Source organism: Martes martes (genome assembly GCF_963455335.1).
Source record: "Martes martes genome assembly, chromosome: 1".
Lineage (NCBI taxonomy): Eukaryota > Metazoa > Chordata > Mammalia > Carnivora > Mustelidae > Martes > Martes martes.
In genome coordinates, this window is record NC_137888.1 from 200,463,218 (window position 1) to 200,478,790 (window position 15,573).

General features: G+C 39.3%; 1 protein-coding gene across 2 annotated transcripts in view; it reads left to right on the top strand.

Annotated features, from left to right (window-relative positions):
* The window catches only part of SETD2 (SET domain containing 2, histone lysine methyltransferase), a 123,727-nt gene that overhangs the window by 89,516 nt on the left and 18,638 nt on the right, over positions 1–15,573 (top strand). For both annotated transcript variants that reach the window (XM_080829243.1, XM_080829242.1), the window contains 3 exons: positions 4,581–5,250; positions 12,040–12,174; positions 14,567–14,706. In XM_080829243.1, the coding sequence (XP_080685369.1) occupies positions 4,581–5,250; positions 12,040–12,174; positions 14,567–14,706 (945 nt within the window). The remainder of the gene's footprint in view (positions 1–4,580; positions 5,251–12,039; positions 12,175–14,566; positions 14,707–15,573) is intronic.

Consider the following 15,573-nt stretch of genomic DNA (forward strand, 5'->3'; position numbering starts at 1 on the left):
AGTTTTGTTTTGTTTTGTTTGAAAGATTTTATTTATTTATTTGACAGAGAGAGACACAGCGAGAAAGGGAACAAAGACAGGGGGAGTGGGAGAGGGAGAAGCAGGCTTCCCACTGAGCAGGGAGCCCAGTGTGGGGCTTGATCCCAGGACCCTGGGATCACGACCTGAGCCAAAGGCACATGCTTAATGGCCCAGCCACCCAGGTACCCCTGATAGTGCAGTTTTATCATAACCTAATTCTAGATACTGTTATGATTTGCAATGTGTTTAAATTTATTTTTGTTAAATCTCAAGTTTAATTGCTATTAATCAGTTTATATTATACCAGCTCTTAGAATTTTATTGACACTTGCTTTAGAATCTATTTTATTTGATGTTAATAGAAGTATGCTATCTTCTTGTTGGTAGGATTTAACTGATAATGTATTTTTTCCTTCCTTTTAACTTTTCTGTGTCTGATAGATAAATAGCTTTATGGATGATTGATTTATTTTTTTAATTCTTTGTGGCATCTCTTTAACTGGTTGTTTCACTTAAATAAAATCTAAAGCTAATCAATATCCTGAACAACATTAGTACTTTAGGATACTCTGATCATTCAGTTTATATGCTGTTACTGTCCAGCATTGTAATTTCTTGTTGCTTCGTCCCATTTGTTATTGTCAATTTTTTATGTGTACACAAACTGACTTACTAATTTGTTTACATTTGTCAATTTCTTTGTTCTCCACTCTTTCTCCTTAGACCTTTCTTTAGAAGATTTTGTTTAGTGACTTTTTGTTCATCTTATTTTTCAGTTTTTGTCTAAAAAATCTTGTTTGCATTGCTCACCTTCAGTTTTAAAAATCAGCTTTACTTAATCAGTAGATATAAATTACTTACAGAAATATTATAAGTATATAAATCATTGTGTTTTGTCAAATGCATGCAGTTAAGTAACCACCCACAGTCATCATATAGACATTTCTGTCATCTCAGAAAATTCTTTTGAGCTCTTTGTAGGCGGTCCCCTTCTACCCATAGTTCCTGGCAGCCAGCCACTGCCCTGCTTTCTGGCCCACTGGTTTTGTCTTTTCCAGAATGTCATGTATATATGACATCATACTCTAGATAGTATTTGATGTGTCTTTCCTTAGCAGATTGCGTTTGAGATCCATTCATGTTTTTATGTGTTCCAGTAGTTCCTTTTTGGTCTAGTGGTCCATTGGGTAGGTATACCAGAGTTTGTTTACAGATTCCTTAGTGGATAGGCATTCGGATTGTTTTCAGGTGGCTGTTGTGAATATTACAAGTGTAAGACTTGTACATGTATGCGTCTTTATGTGAACATGGACTCTCATTTTTTAAAAAAAGATTTTATTTATTTATTTGACAGACAGCACAAGTAGGCAGAGAGGCAGGCAGAGAGAGAGGAAGGGAAGCAGGTTCCCTGCCTAGCAGAGAGCCCGATACGGGGCTCGATTCCAGGACCCTGGGATCATGACCCGAGCTGAAGGCAGAGGCTTTAACCCACTGAGCCACCCAGGCTCCCCGGACTCTCATTTTTAAAAAGGAAGTTTTGCTGAGTTTAAAGTTTTTCTCAACACTTTGAAGCTGTTATTCTCTAGTCTTCTGGCCTCCCTTATTTCTCATGTGAAAATTCTTAGTCTAATTGTCCCTTAAGTAATCTGGCCTTTTTCTTGGTCTGCTTTTATTTTATTTTTTTTTAAGATTTTATTAATTTATTTGACAGAGAGAAATCACAAGTAGGCAGAGAGGCAGGCAAAGAGAGAGGGGGAGGCAGGCTCCCTGCTGAGCAGAGAACGCCCCCCCCCCATGCGGGCGGGGCTCTATCCTAGGACCCTGAGATCATGACCCAAGCCAAAGGCAGAGGCTTAACTCACTGAGCCACCCAGGCACCCCTCTCTTGTTCTGCTTTTAAGATGTTCTCTTTGTATTTGGTGTTCTGCAGTATCACTACCCTATGTTTATATGAGAATTTCTTCTTTTCTCTGGTTGAAATTCATTGAGCTTTTTGAATTTGAAGATTGTCTTCTGTTACTAATTCTCTTCAGATCTGATCTCTTTCTTAACCATACCATGTATCTATACTATCCCCTGCCTTTACTACTTGAGATGCCTCTGTCTTTTACCTTGTGTTCATGATACCCTGGCTTTCCTTTTTTAAAGTACCATTTTATGTCCTCTAATATATATTTTAAAATAATATATTAGTTTTTAACTTTATGAAAAGGCTGCTCTTCTGCGTTTAATTTGAGGGTATTTTGTTTTCACTTGGTATTGTATTGCTAAGATTTATCCACGATTGTATGTATCAGTTTACTCCTTTTCATTGTTGTGCGTCACATTTTGTTGTAAAATGTGGATAGGCATTTGGATCGTTTTTTGTTTTGTTTTGTTTGGATTGTTTCATTGTTGTGCGTAACATTTTGTTGTAAAATGTGGATAGGCATTTGGATTTTCTGTTATGTATAGTGCTGTTATCTAATTATGAGGTACATATGCAACAGGGTCTCTTGGGTATATGAGTAGAATTGTTGAATTGTCAGGTATGTGCATGCTCAATTTTATATGATAATTGAGTTTTAATTTCCACTCTTTTTCCTTTCTAGATGTTTCATGAGGTGGTTTTTCAAGTCTACCTGATAGTTTTTTATGGTCCCATTCCTTAGTAATATTTTTAATAGCTTCTTATTTCATTAAACATAAATGGCTCTTAGAGTCTGTGTTGGATAATTCCAGTACCAGTTTTTGTGGGTTTCTTCCTCTCATTTGTTTATATAGGTATATGTATAATTTTATAATTTTATTTTTTAATGAACTCATCATGTTCTTTAGAATTTGATCTGTGGGAATTCACTGAAGCCTAGATTTTTGGATTTAAGGTGCTTTCTTTTATAGACTAATTGCATTTGTTTCTGCCAGGCAGCTAAGGATACTACCATCCCATTAACACTTTATTTATTTATTTTTTTAAGATTTTATTTATTTATTTGACAGACAGAGATCACAAGTAGGCAGAGAGGCAGGCGGGGGGTGGGGGGGGAAGCAGGCTCTCCGCTGAGCAGAGAGCCCAATGCGGGCTGGATCCCAGGACCCTGAGACCATGACCTGAGCCAAAGGCAGAGGCTTACCCCACTGAGCCACCCAGGCGCCCCCCATTAACACTTTAAAGGAAACTTTCAGCTTAAGAATTTTTTAGACCATTTGTTTTTTGTTGTTTGGATAAATGTTATGTCCTTGTCTGTGAAACTGTTCTTAGATGTTTTTTTGCAATGAAACCTCTTGAAATTAGTTGTTGTTTTTAAATTTTTGCAAAGAGCACTTTCTCAGAAGTTTGATTCACTCCATAAAACTTCACAACAAATTCTTTTAAGCCTTCAGTTCTTGGGGCACCTGGGTGGCTCAGTTGATAAGTGTCTGCCTTTGGCTTGGGTCATGATCCCAGGGTTCTGTGATTGAGCCCCACATGGGGCTGCCTGCTCAGCAGGAAGCCTGCTTGTCCCTCTCCCACTCCCCCTGCTTGTGTTCCCTCTGTCACTGTGTCTCTCTCTCTGTCAAATAAATAAATTTTAAAAATCTTAAAAAAAAAAAAAAAAGAAAAGAAAAGCCCTCAGTTCTCTTCCTGTGAATGTTAGAGCTGATGGTTTCCAGGAGGCCTTGTCAAAACCATCACAGGGCGTTAGGCTTAGCAGTAAAATATATTATATTTGGTATTGCACAGAGAAGAGGAGCTGAATATAACTCCCCATACTTTTCTGTGTGCATTCTCATCCTTCACTTAACTGCTCTCTGTTGAATTTGTCATGAATACATGTGGTCAGACAGACATCAAATTCTGTAGCTTTTATTAGTGTATTTTGTTTTAATTTCAGAATTTATAAACCTAGAGATGTATAGAGAACTATGCAAGTGTAAATAAGAATGTGTTTAGAATATTATATGTATCTTTAATTTGGAGTTCTAGCATCTGAGAATAAAGATGAAGTTATTGGCCCCTCAGGTCATGACCTCTGGGTCCTGGGATCAAGCTCCGCATTGGGCTCTCTGCTCAGCAGGGAGCCTGTGTCCCCTTCTCTCTCTGCCTGCCTCTCTGCCTACTTGTGATCTATCTCTCTCTGTCAAATAAGTAAATAAAATCTTAAAAAAAAAAAAGATAAAAGTTATTATTTTCAGGGCGCCTGGGTGGCTCAGTGGGTTAAAGCCTCTCTGCCTTCTGCTCAGGTCATGATCCCAGGGTCCTGGGATCAAGCCCCACATCAGGCTCTCTGCTTCAGCGGGAGCCTGCTTCCCCCTTTCTCTCTCTCTGCCTGCCTCTCTGCCTACTTGTGATCTCTGTCTGTTAAATAAATAAATAAAATCTTAAAAAAAAAAGTTACTGTTTTCTTCTAAATGTTTTCTTGAGATTCTCTTCTATCTGCAGGATTCCTTAAGTAATTTTGACTGATTTTTAACCAATGCCAAATTGGATTTGGCGTGATTAATGGTTTAGTATTGAGTGACATACCTTTATTAATGCTTTGATTATGTCCTTGATTTAGGGAAAAACATTTGTGATGCTCTGATTGTTTTCTTTCTAGATATGATACACCAACTTCTAAAAAGAAAGTACGAATTAAAGACCGCAATAAACTTTCTACAGAGGAGCGTCGAAAGTTGTTTGAACAAGAGGTGGCTCAGCGGGAGGCTCAGAAACAACAGCAGCAGATGCAGACCCTGGGAATGACGTCTCCACTGCCCTATGACTCTCTTGCTTACAATGCCCCTCATCACCCTTTTGCCGGCTACCCACCAGGTTATCCCATGCAGGCCTATGTGGATCCCAGCAACCCTAATGCTGGGAAGGTGCTCCTTCCCACACCCAACATGGACCCCGTGTGTTCTCCTGCTCCTTACGATCATTCTCAGCCCTTGGTGGGACATTCTACAGAACCCCTTGCTGCCCCTCCACCCGTGCCAGTGGTGCCCCATGTGGCAGCCCCTGTGGAAGTTTCCAGTTCACAGTATGTGGCCCAAAGTGAAGGTGTGGTACATCAAGACTCCAGCGTCACCGTCTTGCCAGTGCCAGCCCCAGGCCCAGTCCAAGGACAGAATTATGGTGTTTGGGATTCAAACCAACAGTCAGTCAGTGTCCAGCAGCAGTATTCTCCTGCACAGTCTCAAGCAACCATATATTATCAAGGACAGACTTGCCCAACTGTCTATGGTGTGACATCACCCTATTCACAGACAACTCCACCAATTGTACAGGTAACTAATTTCGGAACCTCTCTTGTCTGTCTTGTTCTGTTTATGGGATGTTAAATCTGATGTGAAGGGGGAGTCCTGCCATTGATTACTTTTACATATCAATCAGTTGCATATGTATTAGTTATCTCCTGCTGTGTAATAAATTACACCAGAATTTAGCAGCTTAAGACAACTGGTAATTATTATCTCACCTTTGTTGTGAGTCAGGAATTCAGAAGTAGCTTGTCTGGATGGATGGTTCGGGCTCAGAGTCTTTCATGAAATTAGAGTCCGACTGTTAACCAGGGCTGTAGTCATCTGAAGGTTAGGCAGAGGATGGAAGATTCGCTTTGAAGCTCACTTACATGGTAGTTAACTCCGTTTTCTATCTTCATATGGACCTTTCTATAGGGCTTCTTACAGTGTCCAGATGACTTCCCCCAAAGCAAGAGATCGAGAGAAGCTTTTGGATACTTTTCTCCTTTTCGCTTATAGGCAGTGAATAATACACAGTTAATTCTTTTATATTGCTACGATGGGAGAACCTTTGTCATGGTAATTGAGTCAGGAGATGGCTTGTTCTTTTCTTCTGAGACCTGGTGTGTATATATATTTTTTTATCCCCTACATGTTTATCATCACAAATTTTGCCAGAGTGTCTGTGATGCACTGAGCCTGAGGTTATCACTGTAGTAGGAAATAGTAATGTTAAATTTAAAAAGCTGAGTGTACTGATTTTATATTTCAAAGTGTATTTTTGTGCCTTTTTTTTTTTTTTGAAGATTTTATTTATTTATTTGACAAAGAGAGGGATCACAAGTAGGCAGAGAGGCAGGCAGAGGGCGGGGGGAAGCAGGCTCCCCACCGAGCAGAGAAGCCCGATGCGGGACTCGATCCCAGGACCCCAAGACCACGGCCTGAGCCGAAGGCAGTGGCTTAACCCACTGAGCCACCCAGGTGTCCCTATTTTTGTGCTTTTAAATCAAGTTTCTTTTCTGTAGAATACAGCAGTACATTTTAAGCTTAAGAAAGCAAAAAAGAATGTATAAAGCATCATCCTCACCATATTCCTACGTCTCTCACATCACTCCTTAAAGGTGAATTATTGTGGATGGGGGAGATTTCGCAGAGATAATTCCTGCACACATTACTTAGCACTGACCAGTACTGTGATTTGTCACTATTTTTGTGATGAAGCTGCATCAAAATTTAGTTTGCAAGGCCGTGACAAGGTATCCAGTTTTAATTCCTAAAATTTTAAGTGTTGACTACGTTCATTTTGAACGATCTCTTTATCCACATGCTTATATATTTTATGTATTTGTAATTTTGAAGATTTGGAACTTTCCCATTGTTTCTACTTAACATGATTCTTAACCATTTTCCCAAATTACTCTGTATTTTTATATATGCGTATGTGAATATACATATGCATATATACATACATACATATAACATCCCATTTGCTTATCAAATAATTTCTTACCCATTTTTCTGGGGGTAGTCATTTAAAAGTTCTTTTTATAATTATTAATAGTACTTCACTGAACATTCTTAGGTTTCTTTTGTTTTTTTCTTTCATGTTTGGCTTACAATGAATATTGTAAATAAGGCTAATAAGAAAATGGGTGTGGGGCTGCCTGGCTGGTTCAGTTGGTAGAGCATACAACTCTTGATCTCCAGGTTGTGAATTCAAGCCCCATGTTGGGTTTAGAGATTACTTAAAAATAAAAGTCTTTTTTTTTTTTAAATATTCTATTCATTTACTAGAGACAGAGAGAGATGGAGGGGTGGGAGGGAGTGGGGAGAGGGAGAATCAGACTCCCCGCAGGCCTTGATCCCAGGACCCTACCCCAGCTGGCTGGAATCATGACCTGAAGTGGAGGCAGACACTTAACCAACTGGGCCACCCAGGCACCCCTTATAAATAAAAATCTTTTAAAAAAAAAAAAAAAAAAGAGAAAAGAAAATGGGTATTATTGGCCATTAGGTATCAATTTTTTAAGTATTGTCTTTCTTTTTGTATGTTTAATGTTGCCTCCTACAGAATGTTTTAAGTGTCTTAATCAAATTTCTTAGATTCTGACTTCTCCTGCTTTCTTACCGTATTCTTTCTTGGACCAAGGCATTCATTTTGAGATTTTCCCTGAGAATATGTATCAGATGTAAGAAGTATGGTCTACTGCTGTCCCATTTCTATTCCTGAAGTATGTCCTTAACCTAGGTTTTAGAGCATAAACAATAGCAGTGGAGGATACTTATTAAAGACTCGCCAGGAGAGAGTTAACTGGTCATTTGGCCATTCTTATGAAATGGAGTCTGTTTTTTCCATCCCACTGAGCAGAAGGTTTAGGCATGGCCTTAGGACTCAAGCATTACAATTTTGCTTGCTTGCAGTTTTCCTTTCCGTTCTGCCAAGGAGTCATGTGCTAGCTCCCTAATCTATTTTGTTTGTACTAGAGTGGCAGGTAAATGGAGTTGGATGGTCCAGATTGTTCTTTCCTTCTCTGTGAGATTAGTTATCAGAGATGATGCTGGGCTTTGGGTGATGAGAATCATAGAACATGTTGTCAGTGTGTGTTTAGAGTCCGTGTCCATCATTTCCTGTATGTCTTGGAGACAGGTACTTCATTTATAGTCTTCAGTTTTACTTTTCTTATCTATGAAATGAGCTGAATGCCTCAGAGTGGTTGAGGTTTGCATGAGCTAATGGATAGTAATAATGGTAGATTTAAAGTACCATGTACCTTGAAGGCTTAATTATAGTTATTATTCAGTTACCTTAATGATACGAGAGAGCATTGATGTTAGTGGGGTGTGAAATCCTCCTAATCAGGGTCCTCTTCTGGTGTCTGGTCTAACGATTTGACCTCCAGGAGGAGGCCTTGAGGTTTGTGTTCGAGCATAGTATCGACCGTACCAACATGGGCTACTGAGAGTTTGTTAAGATATGATAACTTTGACAGTGAAGGTAGTAGGTGATATAACACAAGTTTGTGTGTATGTACATATGCAATATCTTTGACATTTGGAGCAGATGTGTGATCAGAAGGTGACTTTTTTTTGCTGTAATTGCTTATTAAACATAAAAGCCCAATTTCCATAGAGACCACGTGATTTATAGTGGTTTTGTGACATTACTAAGTGGCCTATTCTTACAAAGTCATACTAAATCACATCTCAAAAAATGCAGTGCTAAGGACTATAATTTTTCACATTATAAAGTGAAGTGACTCAGATATAAAGTAGTAGTGATTTTTTTTCCCTCTCTAGAAGTAGGGGCAGAATAATCATGTTTTCCCTTCCATAACATTTTAGACATTTTTAGATTTCTCTTGTAAATGCCATGGGAAGTCCCATTTTAAAGATATTTGTAGACTGGATTGATGTTTGAGAAAATTAGCTTTTATGTAATTTCATGTCTCTTGAAGGGGAGAGCCAGTCTCCTACAGATTTCCCCCCAGCAGACAGACTTGATCGGCATATGCTGTTTGTGTCTCACAAGTGTGTACATCTTCCATATGAATCTCAGTGGGACTGCAAACCTGTTTTCCCTTTTTATTGCTGTTGTTAGTTTTGGCATTGGCATGTGTTTGTCCGTTGGTTTGGATAGCTTCTATAGAAGGCTGAAGGATGTTCATTTTCCTCTTTCTTTTTGACAGTCTGGGTTTTAAAGACTGTACCTCTAAATGATTATTGCTATCTTGGGTGACTTTTTTTTTTTTTTTTTTTTTTTTTTTAGTCTAGCATGGCTGATACGGTTCAGATATTTTTGGCATTTCCTTTGGAAGTTATTTCCAGTATGTGTTCCATTCTCTCCTGATGATAAATTATCATCCTTTAAATATATATTTGCTTTTTAGAAACAGGTGAAATTTGTCTGGAGCCTCCTCTGGCAAATACAGAGAATGATCCAGCTCTATAAAGCCATTGCAGTTCAGAAGTTACCACACAGCCAGCATTTGGAGCGAGAGTCTTCATGCTAAAGAAACCATAGCTTTACTTCATTACTTCACATTAATCAGGTCCTTTAAAGTGTCTCCATTGATGAGCCTTACTTACTAACTCTGATCTTGTCAGACAGATTTTCCAGGAGCAAAGTTTCACTGAAGGTCAAAGGAAATTTTAGCCTCCAAAGTATTAGCATTTTTCTGTTGTAGATTTGGGTGCTTGACCTCCTGATCACTCTGGAGATAACATGTTTATCAGTTTACTGCCTTTTTCAGCCCCCCAGAAACTTTTTTTTTTTAAAGATTTATTTATTTATTTGAAAGAGAGAAAGCGTGCGCACATGTGTGTGCATGAGTGGGGACAGGGGCAAAGGGAGAGAATCCTGAGCAGACTCCCCACTGAGTACAGAGCCCAGTGTGGGGCTTGGTCTTAACCACCCGTTGAGATTATGACCTGAGTCAAAACCAAGAGTCAGACCCTTAACCTACTGAGACACCCAGGCGCACCCCCAGAAACTGTATTTACTCAAAATCAGATTTACCAGCGCATATATATTAACCCCCTACATGCACAGTAACTTGCCTCTTGTATCCACTCTTCAAGATTCTTCCTGCTGGCCATCAGGGCTCTTGGAAGTTCACTTCCCGGGTAAAGTGATGATCATAGACTAGAACCCAGCTAGATATGTTTTGTTTTATGGCTTATTTTCAGCAAAGTTGATATCGAACTTAAAAGAATTATTTATACTTCACTTTTAAGATTGTACTTTTAAATTTCTTGAATAGTATTTGATCATCTTTTTTGCTGATAATCGTTTTGTACTAAACTCTGATTCAGTATTGTCTGGGTATGCATCAGCGTTAAAAAGTCCTTTTGGTTTAACCAGATTTCATGCTTTGGGACCAGAATTAGGTTGGGAGATAATACTTGTTTCTACAAAATCTTTGATGTTGCACAGGTTTCCCGTCTTGTATCCAAATACTTAGAGATGAAAGCATTTCTATTTTGTGATATTATTTGGATAATAATTCTGCCTTGACAGTTAACATTGAGTCTGGTTTCTCTGTGTAGATTAAGCTGTGCCAGAATATTGAATCAAGTACTGTTGACCTTTGAACAATTCAGGGGTTAGGGGCACCAACTCCCCCACCAAACAAAAATCTGCATATGATTTTTTTTAAAAGATTTTATTTATTTATTTGACAGACAGAGATCACAAGTAGGCAGAGAGGCAGGAAGAGAGAGAGGAGGAAGCAGGCTCCCTACTGAGCAGAGAGCCCAATGCGGGGCTCGATCCCAGGACTCCGGGATCATGACCTGAGCCAAAGGCAGAGGCTTTAACCCACTGAGCCACCCAGGCGCCCCGTGCATATGATTTTTAACTTCCCCCAAACTTAACTACTGTTGACTGAAAACCTTAATGGTGAATGGTCAGTTAACACATATTTTCTATGTTATATGTGTTATGTTCTGTATTCTTACAATAAAGTAAGCTAGAGAAAAAAAATGAGAAAAATCATAAAGAAAATGCATTTACAATACTATACTGTGGAAAATCCATCTTATAAGTGGCCCCATGCAGTTTAAATCCATGTTGTTCAAGGGTCAACTGTGTCATACTCCTCTTCTCTTTTTCTTGGTGCCCTCTCAGTACTTACTCATCCAGAAATCTTTTAGTTCCATTGGCCTATTCAGACTCCTCGGTTCTTTACTGGTATCACTTGGAATGGTTATATTTTATATTTTGGGTGTTTGTCAATATATGCCTCTGAAATAGTTTTATGTGGTATAATCTCAGTCTGTAGGATCAAAATCTGTCCTTCAGTACAGGATACCTATTCATTTCCTTGGTATTCATCACCTCTTAAGACAACAGAGCTGTTTTTTGGGATATGTTTGTCACCTCTTCTTTAAGCAGTTTTTCTGTCAATGAGAACTAATTCCAGACTAGGTGTAAGTTACAGCTGTGGCACTTTCTTAGGTCCCCCACCTTTGATGGTGGTCAGGACTTAATGAGACCATGTATGTGAAAGGGCTCTTTCTAAGCTTCATAAAGCACGGTATGAACCTGTATGTGGTAAGAATTTTGGATCAAGTGAATTCTGCTGTCTTCCTTGGAAGGAATTGTATTATCAAAGACTACAGAAAGCTAAAAAACAAGTTTAAAATTTGATCACCATCTTACTTCCTCTGCTACCTCACTCTCTGACATTTTCTGGTCAGAACACCTGGTAGGTTTTCTTTTTTTTTTTTTTTTTAAAGATTTTATTTATTTATTTGACAGAGATCCCAAGTAGGCAGAGAAGCAGGCAGAAAGAGAGAGGGGGGAGTAGGCTTCCTGCTGAGCGAAGAGCAGATGCGGGGCTCCATCCCAGGACCCTGAGATCATGACCTGAACCGAAGGCAGAGGCTTAACCCACTGCCCCACCTAGGTGCCCAGAATACCTGGTAGTTTTTAGGAGTTGGTGGTATAAAGGTTCTCTGCAAAGAGTCCTGGGGAGCAATCTCTTGGATATCGTAAGTGCCACACACCATTGGTACTGCGGCTTGGGACAGCTCTTAGGAGCACCACCCACGGCCCGCCCAAGTCTTTTGTTTTTTTTTTTTGGTGAGTTTCTTTCTTTCTTTCTTTTTTTAATGATAAAACCAAGGTAAGTAAATGACTAGGGAATTGTTTTAAAAAAAGAAACTTATGTGTTTGCAACAGAAGACTTTTACACATTTGTATCCAAATATTCTTTACTAAAAGTTTTTAAAAATTAATGGATTCCAATAAGGTGATGCCAACTTCGAAGTTAATTACTGCTGTATTAGAGCTAGAAAAGTCTAAATTTTGGATTTCTTCATTTTATCTTTTAGAGTTATGCCCAGCCAAGTCTTCAGTATATCCAGGGACAGCAGATTTTCACAGCTCACCCACAAGGAGTGGTGGTCCAGCCAGCCGCGGCCGTGACGACAATAGTTGCACCAGGGCAACCTCAGCCCTTACAGCCAGTAAGAGAAATATTTCAGTTGATAAAATGCTCATTGGCTGCATATCTCATCTTTAGAAGGTTTCCTTTTTTGTTTGGTTTTGTTTGGTTTTGTTTTCCACTCTGTTTTTTGTTTCTAACTTTTGTAGTCCCCAGTTTCGCGTAAGTGCTTATGTCCCGGAGGAAGCATTACTCATCATTTTTTAAAAAATTCTGTGAAACTTACAGCAGTGTTGATAGATACATATTTTGCTCCTGCTATCCATTTTATTTGTAATTTTAGCTGACTGACTTGTATTTTTATACTTTGCTAGGAATTCTAATGTAACAGTTTTCTCGAGTCGCTATTTTTATTTTACGGAGCCCTAGAATATGATACTACACTAGACGCTGTGGACTGGGGGTATAGAAATGAGTGATATACTTTACTGTACACGTTGTACAGTATGGCATTCTTCCACATATGGAGGAGGGTATGGGGAAATCTTGAAGTGGGAACTAGGAGGCTGGCATTGGAAGCAGCTGAGCAGCCAAACAGAATAACTTACCCATTAGCACTTTGGAATTCTGACAGTTCAGAGAAGGCTCCTGCAGCGATCCCATGAGTGATGGTGGCTTTTGGCGGGTAGGACAGTGAGTGGAGATGGAGTATAAAGACCGCACGTGAGACAGTTGAAGGCTGAGACCGTTTGCACTTCCAGCAGATATTTGAGGACTTGCTGTGAGTTGGGCCCTTCTAGGAACTCTGAATACAAACCTAAGCTTCCATTCCTGTTCTCAGAAGCTCACATTCCACTTAGAGAGTTGAAGATCACAATGAATAATCCTAAAAGTAGGGATTAGTATCACAAAAAAGTACAATTAGTATCACAAAAAAAAGTACAGCTAGTTTGAGGAGGGAAAGAACCATTCCCAAGTGTGGGAAGGATTAGTAATTTGGTTAAGTTCTGAATGATTTGAAGTGTTTTTTTGTTTTGTTTTTTCTTTTTGGATTTGAAGTATTCTTTTTTCCCTCCCACGAAGATTTTATTTATTTATTTGACAGAGAGAGAGACAGCGAGAGAGGGAACACAAACAGGGGGAGTGGGAGAGAGCGAAGTAGGCTCCCTACTGAGTAGAGCACCTCACACAGGGCTCCATCCCAGGACCCTGGGATCATGACCTGAGCCAAAGGCAGACGCTTAATAACTGAGCCACCCAGGTGCCCCTGGATTTGAAGTATTCTTAAGTGACACAGAAGCTTAGGGAAAAGAGGTCACTTTATAGGCTAGAGGACTACAGGAATGAAGCGGAACTGAATAGGACACCAAAAACAGCAGCTACATGAAGTAGGGATTAGTGATATATGCAAAACAGTGATGCTTCAAGACTTGTGTTTGCTTAAAAGTGGTCACATTTTAAAAAAGAAAAAAGTGGTTGCATTTTACCTGCACCTGGGATCTTGGGTTCCTCTTTGATTGCTCAAGCAAAGGTAAAGCTGGAAGAATGATTCTATGTTAACTGGTTTACATAAAATGGACAGTTTAGGGCATATATTCTTACAGCAGTTTATTACGAGTCTTCCAGAGCTACTATAACAAAATGCCGCAAACTGAGTGACTTAAACAACAGAAATTGATTTTCTTACCATTCTAGAGGCTGGAAGTCTGTAAGATCAGATGTCAACAGGCTTCGTGTCTCCTGAGGCCTCTCCTTGGCTTATAAGTGGTTGTTTTCTCACTGTATCTTCACATGGCCTTTTCTTTGCCCACATTCCCTGATGTCCCTTCCTCTTATGAGTGTACCAGTCCTGTTGGATTAGGGCACTACCCTTATGACCTCATTTAACTTTAATTCCCTCTATAAAGGCACTTTCTCCAAATAGTCACATTGGGAGTTAGGTCTCCAACATGTGAATTTGGGGGAAATAATTCCATCCCTAACAGTGACTGTGAAGTTTTTATGTTTTTCAAAATGTGGCATTAAATTTTTTAATATAAATATGACATTTTGAACATACAGAAGAATAGAGAATGGATAAATGTTAACATTCTGTCATACTTGCTTTTCAAATTTTTGTCTTAAAAAAAGAGAGAGAGTGAGCTCTATATAGTTAGTATCCTGAAGTTGGTATATGTCATTTAGCATTGGTTTTATCAAGGTTGAAAGATACTGCTCTAGATAATGAGCTGCTGACTATTTTTAAAGGTGATCTCTTGGATGGTGAACTTGGAGCCAACTGTCAGTTTTCTGACAGATCCTTAAAGCTATTCATAGAGCCATCTCTGATCACTTCCCAGATTGGACTTTTGTTTTATTGTTTTTCAAAAGAAGAGGTGGAGGATATATGTTTTTACATATTAAGTAGGCTACTTTGTCCTTTTCGGCTAGATTAGAAGAGATGTCACTGATCAAGAATTTGTGTTTCTTTTTAGCCTGAAATGGTAGTGACAAATAATCTTCTGGATCTGCCACCCCCCTCTCCTCCCAAACCCAAAACCATCGTCTTACCTCCCAACTGGAAGACAGCCCGAGATCCAGAAGGGAAGATTTATTACTACCATGTGATCACAAGGTAAGAAGGGCTGTGTGGGTATCCCAGGTCAGCTTTCAGTTGGTGGAAGAAGTTGCTGTCAGAAGAGGAGATTGATGGGTGTGGGCTTGATGTCGTTGTCTGTTGTTCATTGCGCTTGAGGGCTGCCAGATTTCCAGAATCACGTCTTAAATGTTATGTCAGACCATAGACTTTAGTCCTTTTTAGAGAGATATTTTGGTATATTTTTAATCTGCAAGACTCTTGGAGAAAACTGGAGTTTAAAAAGATAATGATGGGGCACCTGGGTGGCTCAGGCATTAAGCGTCTGCTTTGGGCTCAGGTCATGATCCCAGGGTCCTGGGATTGAGCCCCACGTCGGGCTCCCTGCTCAGCGGGAAGCCTGCTTTTCCCTCTCCCACTCCTCCTGCTTGTGTTTCCTCTTTCATTGTGTCTCTCTCTGTCAAAAAAAAAAAAAAAAAGATAATGACTTCATCTAATATTATGTAGGTATGAGGGGTCATAAGCAAACCTTTTCTGTAAGAGCCCAGATATAATGAATATTTTAGGCTTTGCCAGCCAGCCAGTCTCTGTCACAACTACTCAATTCTCATTGTTGTGCAAACAGCCCATAGGCCATATATAAATGAATGGTCACTTCTGTGTCCAGTAAGACTTGATTTATAAAATAGGCAGGAGGCCAGATTTGGTCCATAAGCCATAGTTTGATGATCCCTGCTATATGCAAAAAGCCCAATTTATCTTACCTAGAGGTTTAAAAAAATACATCTTTTAGACAGATAGCTTTATGTGAATGTATGTGCTTTCTGTGTGTGTGTGTGTGTGTACTCATTGGTATATAATTTTATGTGAGTTGTTGGGGTACATGTTTTATAATCATACCAATCT